This window comes from Amphibalanus amphitrite, unplaced genomic scaffold (assembly GCF_019059575.1).
Source record: "Amphibalanus amphitrite isolate SeventyFive unplaced genomic scaffold, NRLGWU_Aamphi_draft 000609F_arrow, whole genome shotgun sequence".
NCBI classification, from domain to species: domain Eukaryota; kingdom Metazoa; phylum Arthropoda; class Thecostraca; order Balanomorpha; family Balanidae; genus Amphibalanus; species Amphibalanus amphitrite.
The window spans coordinates 58,452-71,224 of record NW_024882103.1 but is presented as its reverse complement, the minus strand read 5'-3'; the positions used below and the strand labels follow the sequence as shown (position 1 = coordinate 71,224).

General features: G+C 48.0%; 2 protein-coding genes across 3 annotated transcripts in view; both read right to left on the bottom strand.

The window, feature by feature from the left end:
- The window catches only part of LOC122363182 (ubiquitin carboxyl-terminal hydrolase CYLD-like), a 65,679-nt gene that overhangs the window by 33,435 nt on the left and 19,471 nt on the right, over nucleotides 1-12,773 (bottom strand). The window lies entirely within an intron of this gene.
- LOC122363184 lies at nucleotides 3,430-5,609 on the bottom strand. Its single transcript, XM_043332149.1, has one exon. The coding sequence runs from the start codon at nucleotides 5,508-5,510 to the stop codon at nucleotides 4,209-4,211; it is 1,302 nt and encodes a 433-aa protein (XP_043188084.1). The 5' UTR covers nucleotides 5,511-5,609; the 3' UTR covers nucleotides 3,430-4,208.

Genomic DNA, 12,773 nt, shown 5'->3' with positions numbered 1-12,773 from the left:
AACATAAGTCGTAGGTCCAACGGGCCAGCCAGAACTATGGAAAGTTTCGACGACCGTCCGCCTCGTTCGAGCACCTCCTATGGGCCAAGCACGGTCCAACCAGTGCTTCGTATTCGTGAGGCCTCCCACGTTCGTGACGGACCGGTTCGTGATACCGCACGCTGCCGCACCTGCCACCGCTGGCGCTGACTAAGTGACGCGCGGCCATGGAGTTCCCCTGTTTGTCGATCACCAGCTGAAGCCACGCCAACGCTCACCGAGCCGATAACTGCCATTTTTTGGGGGTGTGAACGGAAAGGCATGCCCAGCTGGTAAACCCGACAGCGCTCGCTCAAAATATCGGCCGAACCTTCAGTACTTTCTGGTGAGAATGAGTTATGATTAGGTATGTTGAAGGCATTTCCTGCCATTTACCATGAAATCTTGCAACTTGCAAATGTGAGAAAAATCGTTTCCAAGTGTCTCCGCTTCTACAACCATCCGTGGGAATGAGCCGAAACATGTATGAAGCGTAACTAGTATGATTGTAGCCTGAACTTTGGAAGACACAATGCTACAGTTGCAAGGGCGAGCAAGCTAATGCTGTCTCTGCAAATTTACTGTTCTGAGTGTTTGACAGATGGTTTCATAAGGATGAGCTCAATCTTCTCCCGTAGGATTCAGTACCCTGCAATCCTGTTTTCCACAGGGAACCCGCCGGGTAACTACGCGAGTATGGAGATCCAAAACACACCACTCACTGCGGCTCTCCATCCACCTGCCAGCACCGTGCGGTGCGCACTTTCGGCAGACAAACAGCAAGGGATGAGCGGTCCACCCGGTGGCTACAGCAGGTCATAATTGCACACCTCTGCAGTCTGCATACGACGGCAGCTGCGGAGATGGTGTTTGCAGCGGCAGGCTAAGACGTGCTGGGAAGTGCTCGGGACGGATTGGGACGGGTCGGGACGGGCTCGAACGTGTTGAGACAGAATAGCAACAGCTAACAACATGCCACTGCGATTATGTTCTATAAACCATAAATAGTCTGATGTAGAGGTGGGATGAGGAAAGGGGAAGTCAGGGACGGGTCGAAACGGTCACAGGCCACAGGTTAGGTGTGGTCGAAACGAAACACGGAATCGGTCACACCAGAAAACCGGGTGTAGCCTTTCTGCCAGCAAAAATTGCGTTCAATAGGACACAGTCGTCTTTACCCCCCTTGCTTCTTACAAGGTGTTCGGTGCAAAATTACCTTTTAAATTATTTCACAGGAATACTATATGGTTAACTGTTCTGCATACCAATGAACGCGTGTTTAAATTGTTCTCCACCATATTGTTATCGGTGGAGACAAACCTACGAGAGGTGGTTAATAAGTCAAATAACAAATTTGTATGCCTTAATGACTTTACATGTTTCCAAAATACATAATGAAGCTACGGTTCCTTGGGTACAAAAGCCTTTGCACCAGACAAAAGAAATGAACTATGAGTTTCAGCCAACAAAACCGTTACGGTGCTTTTCATCCACAAAGGTTAGGTATGCTGGCCATTATGTGATGTAACGGGATAAAAGGAAAACAGACCAACTGAAATAAAACGTTCAGACTCACAATATCTTACTGAACGAGGTAAAATATGGCCGTCACGTCGTCATAAAATAAACCGTCATCATTCAAGTCATGAAATACGCCACCCAAGCCGTGAACTAAAGACACAGTCAGCAAAAGCTGACAAGGGTAGCGGTCATGGCTTCCTAGTCCCTAGGCAAGCTCCTTCGGTCATCTGCCTGCAAACGACCGGGCTCAATGAATAATTCAAACCGGCAGAGAGATCGATGCATTATTCATCAACTGAAAGAAAAACAAGCCCTGCTCGACTCCACACCAAACAGGCACGAACTGTAGTATTCCTAGCGGAATACCCCCGCTAATAGTCGAAACACCGGGGACACAGGCCACCTATTGCACATTGATAGCAACTCTTCTAGCCACAATCACAAGGGCCAGAAACAGTGTTCGCCACGGGCCGCAAAATCCCAGTCCAGCCCAGCCCAGGCCCATGGGTTCACAGCCCGGCCCAGCCCGAGCCCATTCATGGTAAAAGCGTCACAGCCCAGCCCGGCCAGGCCCGTCAAAACAAATGAATGAAAAATTATTGACACCACACAGGCATCCGAAGGTAGCCAAACAATCTTTTGCGAGCAGCATGCACATTGCACAATGCACATTGCATGCGTGCTTTATTATCTCGTTTTTTAGTCATGTACAGTAATAAGCTATGTAGTTATAGTTCTTGTCTCAGTTGCGAACCACTGACTCCACTTCACAGTTCTTGGCCCAGCCCATCCACAGCCCATCGATCCTTAATATTTGAGGGCCCAGCCCAGCCCGTAGCCCAGCCCAGCCCATAGCCCATTGGGCTGGCCCGGCCCATGGCGAACACTGGCCAGAAACCATATTATCCTGTAACTAGATGTTTAGGTATGTACATAAACAGTTAGGATGTTATGTTGATGACAAAGGTCTGGAAAGACCAAGCTAATAGACAGTAACAGGTGGCTATTGCAGCATTTCAGTCCAGTTATCTGCCTACATTAAATAAGTATGATGCAGTACTCAGTCGAGAATGACGCACTGACATAACGCTATCCGAATGAGGTAAAAAGACGGGTTGACTGATAAAAAGCCCACAGTGCCACACGAAATGTCGAGCGAAGGCTACTCATGATCACTTTTTACCAGAAGCCAAACAGCAAATGGTCACTGCGGTACCATTGCCAGTCGCGTGAGTTCCGTTTCTGTCCGTTGCCCGAACGAAAATAACTACAAGCAGAACAAGGCCAGATTGCATCGTGTATGTGAACAATGCTAATGGATGTGGCCGGACTAATGAGGCCATTACTCATCGCAGGAGACTCGGCCATCGCAAATCATCTGATAAACACTGCGAGAAAATGAGGTATGTGTTGCTAGGCGCATCAATCAAAAGGTATTCGTCCACGGTCCAAATATGGTTTATCGACGAGATGCACAAAATGGAAAACCTACCCCCATAAACAGGAGTAAGCGCTTGGAGACAGGAAATTTCACGAAGCACCAACGATCAAAGTTCAGAAGCCAGGAAGCATTTCCAGTGCGATTGACCTAGCATAGTTGTCGACCAAATTCTTCAGTGAATTTTAGAGCGTCTTGGTGTGTCCGGCAGAGGTTGAAAGGCTGGAAAGGCACCCATCTAGCATTCAAGCACGAAGCGGAGCACCCAGACCCAGGGCATATTTTAGCCAACTTTCTCTCGCAATGGGTGCATCAAAAAGAAGACCAAAGAAAGTCGCTTAAGTGCATTTAGAAAAGCATACAGCATCGGATAACGAGAGTCAATAAATCATTGATCCTTATGAAGGCACCTGCAAGAACTTAGCTTTGAAAAAAAAGAATAAAAACATAAACGCAGAAGGTATCACTTGTATTGTCATTTACCACAAAATTTACCAAAAAATACACGTCAGCACGCTAAACGGAGCCGGCCGATACACACACAAAAACATCACACGAGCATTGCACGGCCACAGACCGTTCCACAGTGGACCAACAGTTGACACAGTAGCGGGGTACCCGACGACCAACCGGGCCCATCAAGGTGACCCAGCCCCACAACCGCACGGCGGTAAAAACTACATCATAATGAGTGTCAACAACGGCGAAAGGAAATATTGGGATCAGCGGGACCAGCTTGTTCAAAACCATGATCCCCGCCTCATGAGAAGTGTGTGAAATGTGAATTACCGAACTGTGTGTTTAAATGGGTATTGTAAAAAACACAGAGTCAGACAACTATTGATACAAGCTGTCAAGTAAAGCATTGGATGACTACCGCCTGCAGCACAAGTCTTCATATGTTCAGTATGCAGGCACTACATGAAAAAAATCATGCAATCACGACGCTCAAAATACAGCAAGAGCGTATCGGTAGGATGGGGTCAGCAAACCAGCGAACATTTCTCACACCTCACAATAACTTCTCGGCCACGCGAAAGTCAGATACCATTCACTTATGAGCACACTCAGAACACAAAATGTCAAGTACAGTCGTCACACAACACTTTGTAAAAAGTCCAGCGAATTTAGCCAACACTCGCCATCCAGTTAAAACTGGTCACCATTATAGCGTCCCAGTCACAGAGTCTCACGCGACGTTTTACTGGCTCACGGCCAAGCGCGCCGCGCTCTACCCGAGAAACGAAGGTCCGGGCCGGATCTCTCTCCGGCAGCCACCGTCGGGTGCTTCCACGAAGCCCGGCGAGCAGGGTCCTCGTCTGAAGGTGAGCGCCCCGCCGCCCGCCCTGATGGTCCGCTTGCAGCGACCGCCCTGCGAGCGGCGACTTCCGACCGCGCACGGCACCGACGGTGTTGAGAACACAGAGTTGGCGACGACGTCGTTGCAGACCAGTCGCAGTGTGGCGGGTTCGACCTCCATCCTGCCGTGAGGGCACGGCGCGTCGCTGGTGTCGAAGAGCGGGTGACAGCGGCCCGTCTCTGGCCAGCGCGCCCAGCCGTCGCGGCCGCACGGGTTGGCGACGCACACCGCCTCTTCGGCGTCCACGGTCAACTGCTGACCTTCGGCGCAGGGTCCGCGCAGGTAGGCCATGTAGCAGCGCTGCTCGGCCGGCCAGAACACGCGGCCCTTGCGGCAGTCGCACCAGGCGTCTCCAAACTCGTTCACCTGCAGCACCATGCCGGGCGCGCACACGGACCGCGAGTCGCTCAGGTTCTGACACGCGCCGTCCAGCATCGCCTGACCGAGCGGGCACGGGTAAGGTCGACAGGCAGCCACGCGCGTCTCACGGTCCAACACAAACCACTCTCCGCTCGGACAGCCGGATCGCATAGCCAGAGGCCGGCACTTGCCCGTTGACGGGTCCCGCGCATAGAACTGGACTCCGTCACACTCAGGAACCAACGGCAACTCCTTCTCCAACACCCCTTCCTGCTTCTTCTCCGGTGAAATTTTCAGCGTGATCTCATCCCTGGTCTCCACCAGATTCGCCAGGGTTGTATCAGTGCGACCCTCCACAGGATTCTCGGGTACTGGCTCTGCTACCGTCCGCTCCGTGGTAGTTGTTGTTCGAGGCGCCCATGGCAGCTCATGTCCCTCCTGGCCGGGAAATATAATAGCCGATGACGACACTGTTGACCTTCTCCTCCCGGCGAAGGCTCTGCGCGCCGGTTTGGTCTCCTCAGTGATCGAACGGCGAGGAGGCGGCGGAACTTCCAGTCGCTCCAAACGGCGGAACCGCGGCGAGAAGCCCAGTCCGTCGCGTCGCTCCTGATCGCTGCTCCCCCTCCTTGACGAAACGGACGTCCGCGTGGTGCGCGTCGGAAACCGACGGAACACAGCGCCCAGCTGATCCTCCACGAACAGAATCGGTCCTCCGGAGCGCGGCATGGCGTTCACGCTACCCTCCAGCACCAGCACCAGTACCAGCAGCACCAGCAGCACCAGCTGCAGCAGCACGGCTCGGCCGGCCATCGCTACAGCCCTAGAGCGGCACTCGACCCCACCGTCCGGCAGCAGCACCTCTCGAGCTCTGAGCGGCCGCCGCTCCCGTCCCGGCCGCTGCACCGAGCGGAGTGCGGCGGGCCAGCCAATGGCCGGCACGGCCGGCGCGGCGTCACAGCCGAGCACCGCAGTGCCCTATACTGCCGCTACCGGCCGCATCGGCACCGCTGACGTCACAGACTGCAGCTGATCGAGGTGGGGCAATAGATTATAGAGAGGTAAGCTGGTAAGGTATGCATTAGCTATTGCTCAGAGAATGATAAAAATGGGTGCTATAGCAAGGATTTTTGAACCTTTTTGAACATCATAGCTGAGAAAACATTATTAATTGCACGAATAAGACTGCTCGATTCCATTGATCTGCTGCTAAAAAAAAAAGAGATAAAAATATTCGTTGTTAGGAATAGAACGCACAAATGACATTCGTGCCACAATGAATTGTGTCAAGACACATCTATTGAGAACTTTGGGCCGCTGCTGCCATTTCAAGCACATATTTGAGGCACACGAAAACCTCACTATATTGCATGATTGACTGCCGGTTTACTATTCTCGACGTCACGGGCGTCTTATACAGAGGAATATAGGAAAGCCGCCCGTAGTACCTGGTGATATTGGTCACGCTAATATTGACCATATCGCATAAAAAAAAAATATTCACAAAGCAAAGACAATGGGCTTGGTTTGTAAGGCATAAAGTATCAGCCAAAGACTGGCCCCCTTTGTCACCCTAAGAAAAAAGATGGAGTGGCTGTTTTTATTTTGGTCCTTCAAAAGTATGGCTGATCTCTATCTACCACGTGTAACAAGAGCCAATCCTTTGCACCGTCAACCATTAAAACGGGTCGCAAATGCACCACTTATAAAGCTCATAAGAACACCCACATTGAAGACCATTATTACATCTCGTGATTCTAAGTCATGCATCTTCCCCTATCTCCATCACGTCCAGTCTTTAAAGCAAGCCATCACTGATGGCCAATGTCTGCTTCGTAGAAGGTGACGTCACTACAACTTCGAAAATATTACGTTCTCAAATGACTTATTACCTAATGGCTGGTAATCATGAAACTGAAAAGCTCACAGCCCAGGCCACCAGGGGCAAGAGCCGATAACCGAACTGCAAAACCACAGGCAGGCGAGGGCATCAAATAAAAATATGACGGCAACGCCGCAGCAGTCACACAGCAAAATAAATGACGCGTCTTGCTTCATAAATCATGTTCATGGTAAAAGCAACACATCAAGGACATTTCGCCAGGTGATAATGACTACTCATGGAAACAGCATTTGTGATGCAGGCGTGCAATATATCATCGTCTACCAACAACACCCACATTGATGCAGGTCAAATTTTTGCAGTTCACACATTCAAGGCACTGGCAACACACCTGCCTATGCATAATATTTATTGTTATTATGTGTGTGCTTCGGTTGCAAACCGATTTAAAGCACGATGAATAGCCATGCCGCTGTATAAGTAGTTCCGCCTCGTATTCCTGGAAAGTTTTCGTTTCCAGGCAAATGCTACGTTTTTGCATTGAATGCATACATACCTACAGCAGGACCATGAACTATTACATCACTGATAGAGCATCGTATAAAACCCGTGATAATTTTTACCCGAGTTTTGATGTCATACGCCCTTGCCGGTATAAAGTATTGCAAGAAGATCATGGTTTGATATTTGGGGCAGTTTGAATCACAAAAAAGTGTCGTACTTGTCGCGAGGAAGCAACACCATCGCAGTGGAACAAAGCATTTCAATCGCGTGAGCAAGGCGCGTTGGATATTCCCTGGCCTTTTTACAGCCCAACATAGGACGATAGTGCGGTGTGGTCAGCGGAATTTGGCGCTCCCGGATACTCACAACAGCTTCAAAGCACCCCACCTATGAAATATTGCAACCTCCCCATACACTTATCTAATTCTCCTAGACAAAACATAAATGTCGAAAATTCGCTGTCACATTTTGTTAACAAATGTCAGCGAAAAATGTAAAATATAATACAGGATTTGTGGTTTTTACATATAAAAAACGTTCAATTAAATAACAAGTTCAATGAGCAGTAACCTGGCTGGTAGACGGAATTACAAGACAGGGAAAATTCAAAGAGCATCGGTCTGAAAGAAGCCCTGCCTCGAAAGATGCCTCGAAAGATGTCTCGAAAGATTCCTCACATAATTCCCGACCATAGACCTCAGTTGTCAGCATGCAGAGGTCCCTGTCTCAACATATTTCAGATTTTAAATATGCCGCCGTGTCAAAGCCGTATGATGAAACTACAGCCGATTTTGAACTTTTGAAAAATGAAACGGCCAACCAACAAAAAAGTACCTAAACGTTACGGAGAAGCAGCCTGCACACAGTTAAATAATCCCTAAAGGCTCTTCCGAGTCCGACCACCACCGGTCTTTTTACTGGCTCCAAACTGTCTGACAGGCGGCTCCTCAGAAGTGGCGCACCCATGTTCAACAATGGTCTGTCGGGGGCGGGGGGACGGTGACCGATGGGGCGGTTCGCGGGTCATTGTGGACAGCCAGAAGGTGCAGGGAGCTGCAGCGTGGTCAGGCTGGGCCCAGGTGGACATCATGCATCAGCCGCAGCCAACCAGGAGCGCAGTGTGACGCTAGGAAGGCTTTGAATAGACGGGAACAGTGAATAGCACTTGACATCAGGAAATAAAACAGCAGTGAATGACATGTTTACCATCGAACTGGTCCTTCTGAACAATTGAACGTCAGTTGGATGGCATCAGTCATCACCGAATAAACCCGGGCCTCAGAGCAGCTAGCCTCAGTCAAGAAAAGAGCAGTGTAGCCTGCAAAAGGCACTTATGCATGGGTGGAGAACCTGCCCCGGCCACCCCGGCCGTGGCCGGGGTAACTTTCAGCCTACCCCGGCGCGGCCGGGGTAACTTTTCTACTCTTGTAAATCCTAAAAGCTGTCTCCATACGAGAAAAGAAAACTCATGCTCTTCGAATGTTGACTTCCATGGGCGTAATATTGCAAATCAGGTAGGTATTTACCATTTACTTAACTTGCCATAATCTCCAACCCTAAGACCCGCGTGTGGTCGCCAATGCCAAGATTGCTCTCAAATCCTGTTCAGTTTCGAAATTTTGGCGCGCCTTCGGCGCACTTTTTCAAAATTACTGCTTGACCTCATTGCCTCCAACTGACCTGCCACCAACCGCAACCACACCCGTTTATGAGCGTACCCGTCAGGGTGCTCATAAACACCGAGCGGCCATCATGCTTCGAACTCGGACTGTTTAACCGGGCCGCGTGCTCTCGCCACGCGGAATCCAACGCTCTAGCAACTGAGCTACGAGACCGGGACCGGTCGATATTCCTGGATCGACTCCCTGTTTGTATTATAAGAGCCGCCCAACATTGAAAAAGGCTACGCCCGTGGATGTCAGTGACCTATTTTAGTGCTTTGCTTGGTTCGATCTGTCAATTTCTCTGTAAAGCTTCTACTATGGTGAGTTGTCTTTTTGTAGCTATTTTGAGACACAATAAAAAGCTGAAAACGCAACATTTAGGTACTCAAAATGGCATATGGTTTGGTTTGGGTTCGGTGTGAAATTGGAAGTTTAAGTAAAAAGAAATAATAATTTAAAAGGAAATTGCCTTTTCGATCATTCCAAAAATGTTATGAATAATACGGTGTCGGATACAACGCTCATCCTTGAGCAAACACAGCACCCTATTCCATGCGTCAGAATAGGGGTTTGATGATGACCGTTGAGAACAACGTGAGTATATCGTCTTCCCGCGACTATCGGTCGCCGGCCGGGGTAACTTTTTCAAACATTCTCCACCCATGCACTTATGTGTCTGTCATAAGAGCGAACATCTGACCAACAGCTGGCGGAGGCCTGTCTACCGCACGGAGGAGAAGAAATCTTATATGGTGTATGATGTACGTCTTCGTATATCATAGACGTACAATACAATACATAGACGTACATAACAACTTCGTATACAAGACGTACAATGTACATCATATCTCGTATATGATGTACGTCTTCGTATCGTTAGCCGAAGCAAAGAATCTGTTTCTCCCCAGGCTTCCAGCACGTCGCGACTGCCTACAGCAGCCGACTAGTGGTATGCACGGTATATAGAGAACTAGGTAAAACCGGTTCGAAATTACAACACTAAGGTATTTTGACCACTATTTTCAGCTGACCTTTTAAGTCTAAAAAAGAGAACTAAGCAACAGATTTCAATAAGTTTTATAGTTTGTTACGGAGCGAGCGAAGCGAGCGTAGTCTTTCCTTAGATTAACAGAAATTTCTGAGTATGAGCGGCCGGCCGGCCGGCCGGCCGGCCGGCCGGCCGGCCGGCCGGCCGTGGTCACGCTTTTGCGAGGCTTATATCTCAGCAACCACTTGACCGATTTACACGCGGTAATTTTTGTAGGGTAGCTTCATTCCTTCTACCAAGTATTGGACTATTCCCGATGCATGTGGGTGACCCCTTATGCACGTGCCACGTGCAAAACGAAGTAGTGTCACTTTTGTAATTGTTGCAATATCTCGGTAACTACTTGGCCGATTGCGCTGAAAGTTGGCATGTAGGTAGGCACCCACTAGGCACTGCATATACATGTGCCAGAGTTGGGGTGCTGCCGCACGTGCGCACGTGCAGGGGTCGTTTCCAGATCTCGAGAACGGCTGGACCGATTGCGCTCAAATTTGGTACACGGTTAGGGACCGGTTAGTAGGGTGCCGTGCACAAGTCAGTTGGGACCCATTTTGCACGTGCGCACGTGCAGGGTGCCGCTTCCAGATCTCGAGAACGGCTGGGCCGATTGTGCCCAAATTTGGCACATCGCTAGAGACCAGTTAGTAGGGTGCCGTGCACAAGTCAGTTGGAGGTACCCCCTCGCAATTTCGCACGTGCAAGGCCCACCCTCTCGCTCGCTCCGTTAGTCGCCCCAAAAGGCGTTATACTGGTATATATATTTTTGATTTATGACCACAGAGCACGTCATGTATGAACCTGTGAAGTATTAACGAAAATAAATTGTTGGTTATCTCCGCCATTTCAAAAATTATATATCTTAAAATGCAAAGATTGTTCATGGACGAAATTAATTTTTCACAATCAAAAATTAAAATTGAAGGATAAAAAGTAATATCAAAGGCCGACACTCTTTCATTGAATTTCGAAATTATTATGGTTCTGAGCTGTTCAGCCTTCCGGACCTGCCAATGCTCCACCCTGAATTGTCGAGTAATTTCAGTGATGTGGGGTTTAAAATATGGTCAACAAATATCAAAATTGAAATATCTTTCAGATTATGTGTGTTTTGTTGGCTTTTAAACATTTAAAACTGTATTTAGTTGATGTTGAAGACACAACCGCCATTGGTGTCCTTGGTCACCCTGTCCCACTAAATGTAATATTTTTTGAAAACAAGACCGAGTCGGCATCTAAATGAATCACTAAAATAATAAAAAATACCCACATTATAACATATCAAAAAATCAAAGCTCATTTAAATCGGGAAATTTGGCAATTGGCTTCCGAATATGAAACTTAGTTTTTTTAGAAACTGAACAGTCCTGAACAAAAACAACAATATTTGGTAAAGCTGTCGGAGGTTGGCGTGCAAAAGGACTTCTTTGAAATTAAAATTCAATTTTCTTTCCAGATATGCATGTTTTATTGCAGTTTTGATGTTGTAAGCTACATTTTTCTGGTCTGGAATGTATTAGCGTCCTTCCTGCTAAAGGTCTCACTGTAACATTCAATAGAATATTACTAAAAAACAAGACCGAGTCGGCATCTATTGAAGTCACGATATTTCAGCAAATTAAATTCTCTATCTGATTAGATAACTTTTAAAACCAATAAAAATCGGGAACTCGCAGAATTCGGTGTTGAACCCTGCGGGCCATGATTTACAGCCACAAGTTGCGTACTGTAAATGCTGCTAATATACGTTTGTCGCTAGCAGACGCACTGCGTTGCATTCGATTGGCTAAGCGACGTTTTATTTGCTGACAGAGAACACTTTTTAGTTTCAAGATGTTTTCTGACTTGGTTTTTGTTGATATTGGTTTATGTTGATGGGAAACGGTAATTTTAAAACCTGTTTTTTCATCGTGGGAGATTATCAGTGACCGGTTGGGTGATTTTGTGTTTTAGCTTCTTATCTGTGATATTCAAATAGCTGGGAATGACTCAAGTTGGCCTCTAGAGCAGTGAGGTCTGAGACAAAAAGAACCATGAAAAAATGTATCAAGCAAGGCTATGTAAATTGTAATTTGTAAACCATATTAAGTATATTCTTCATTAATGATTATAAATGTTATTTATATACACTGTGATAAATGTTTTGTCTCACAGGGAAGACGTCTTGGTATCGGTTAAGCGTACATAGCACATGCCATTTGGGCGGGAACGCGTACCTATTACCTACAACCTGATCAAAAGGACCATGAAAAAATGTATCAAGCAAGGCTATGTAAATTGTAAACCATATTAAGTACATTCTTCATTAATGATTATAAATGTTTTGTCTCATAGGGAAGACGTCTTGGTATCGGTTGGGCGAACATAGCACGAGCTGCCATTTGGGTGGGAATGCGTATTAACCTACAACCTTGAACCTGTTATTGGCTATGCGCCCTAATCCACGAAGAAGAAGAAAGAAGAAGCTTGTGCTACGTCTGCCTTATCGTTACCAACGTCTTCAGTGGAACACTTTCAGCAGTGCAGATGAGAAAAATTAATTGAGCAAATATAATGTCGTAGGTACATATCACATATAAACCAGGCTACCATCAACATGTCGGGTGTAACAGGCGGATTGCGCTGAAATTTCAGCACAGTGTCCAGAGTAATGGTGAAACTTCAGTTTTTTACATTAAAGATTATAAAGAATCACAATTTTGATGAAGAGTAACCAATGAACTTGAACAGTGAACACTAGAGTAACTAATTCAACTATTTATTGTTATGCAGACTGCCCGCCAGCGGACGGAGGCCAACCGACGGACGCCGGCTCAAAGGCCAACAGTGGCCCGCCCGCCGGCCGACACCGGCCCGCCGGCCGACGGTGGCTCGTCGACCGACACCGGCCCGTCGGCCGACTACGGCCCTCCGGCTGATGGTGGCCCGCCAGCCGACGGAGGTCCGCCGGCCATTCGTGGCACGCCCGCCGACGGCAGCTCGACTACACGTCCTGGCTATGTCACCCCCAAGATTACTTC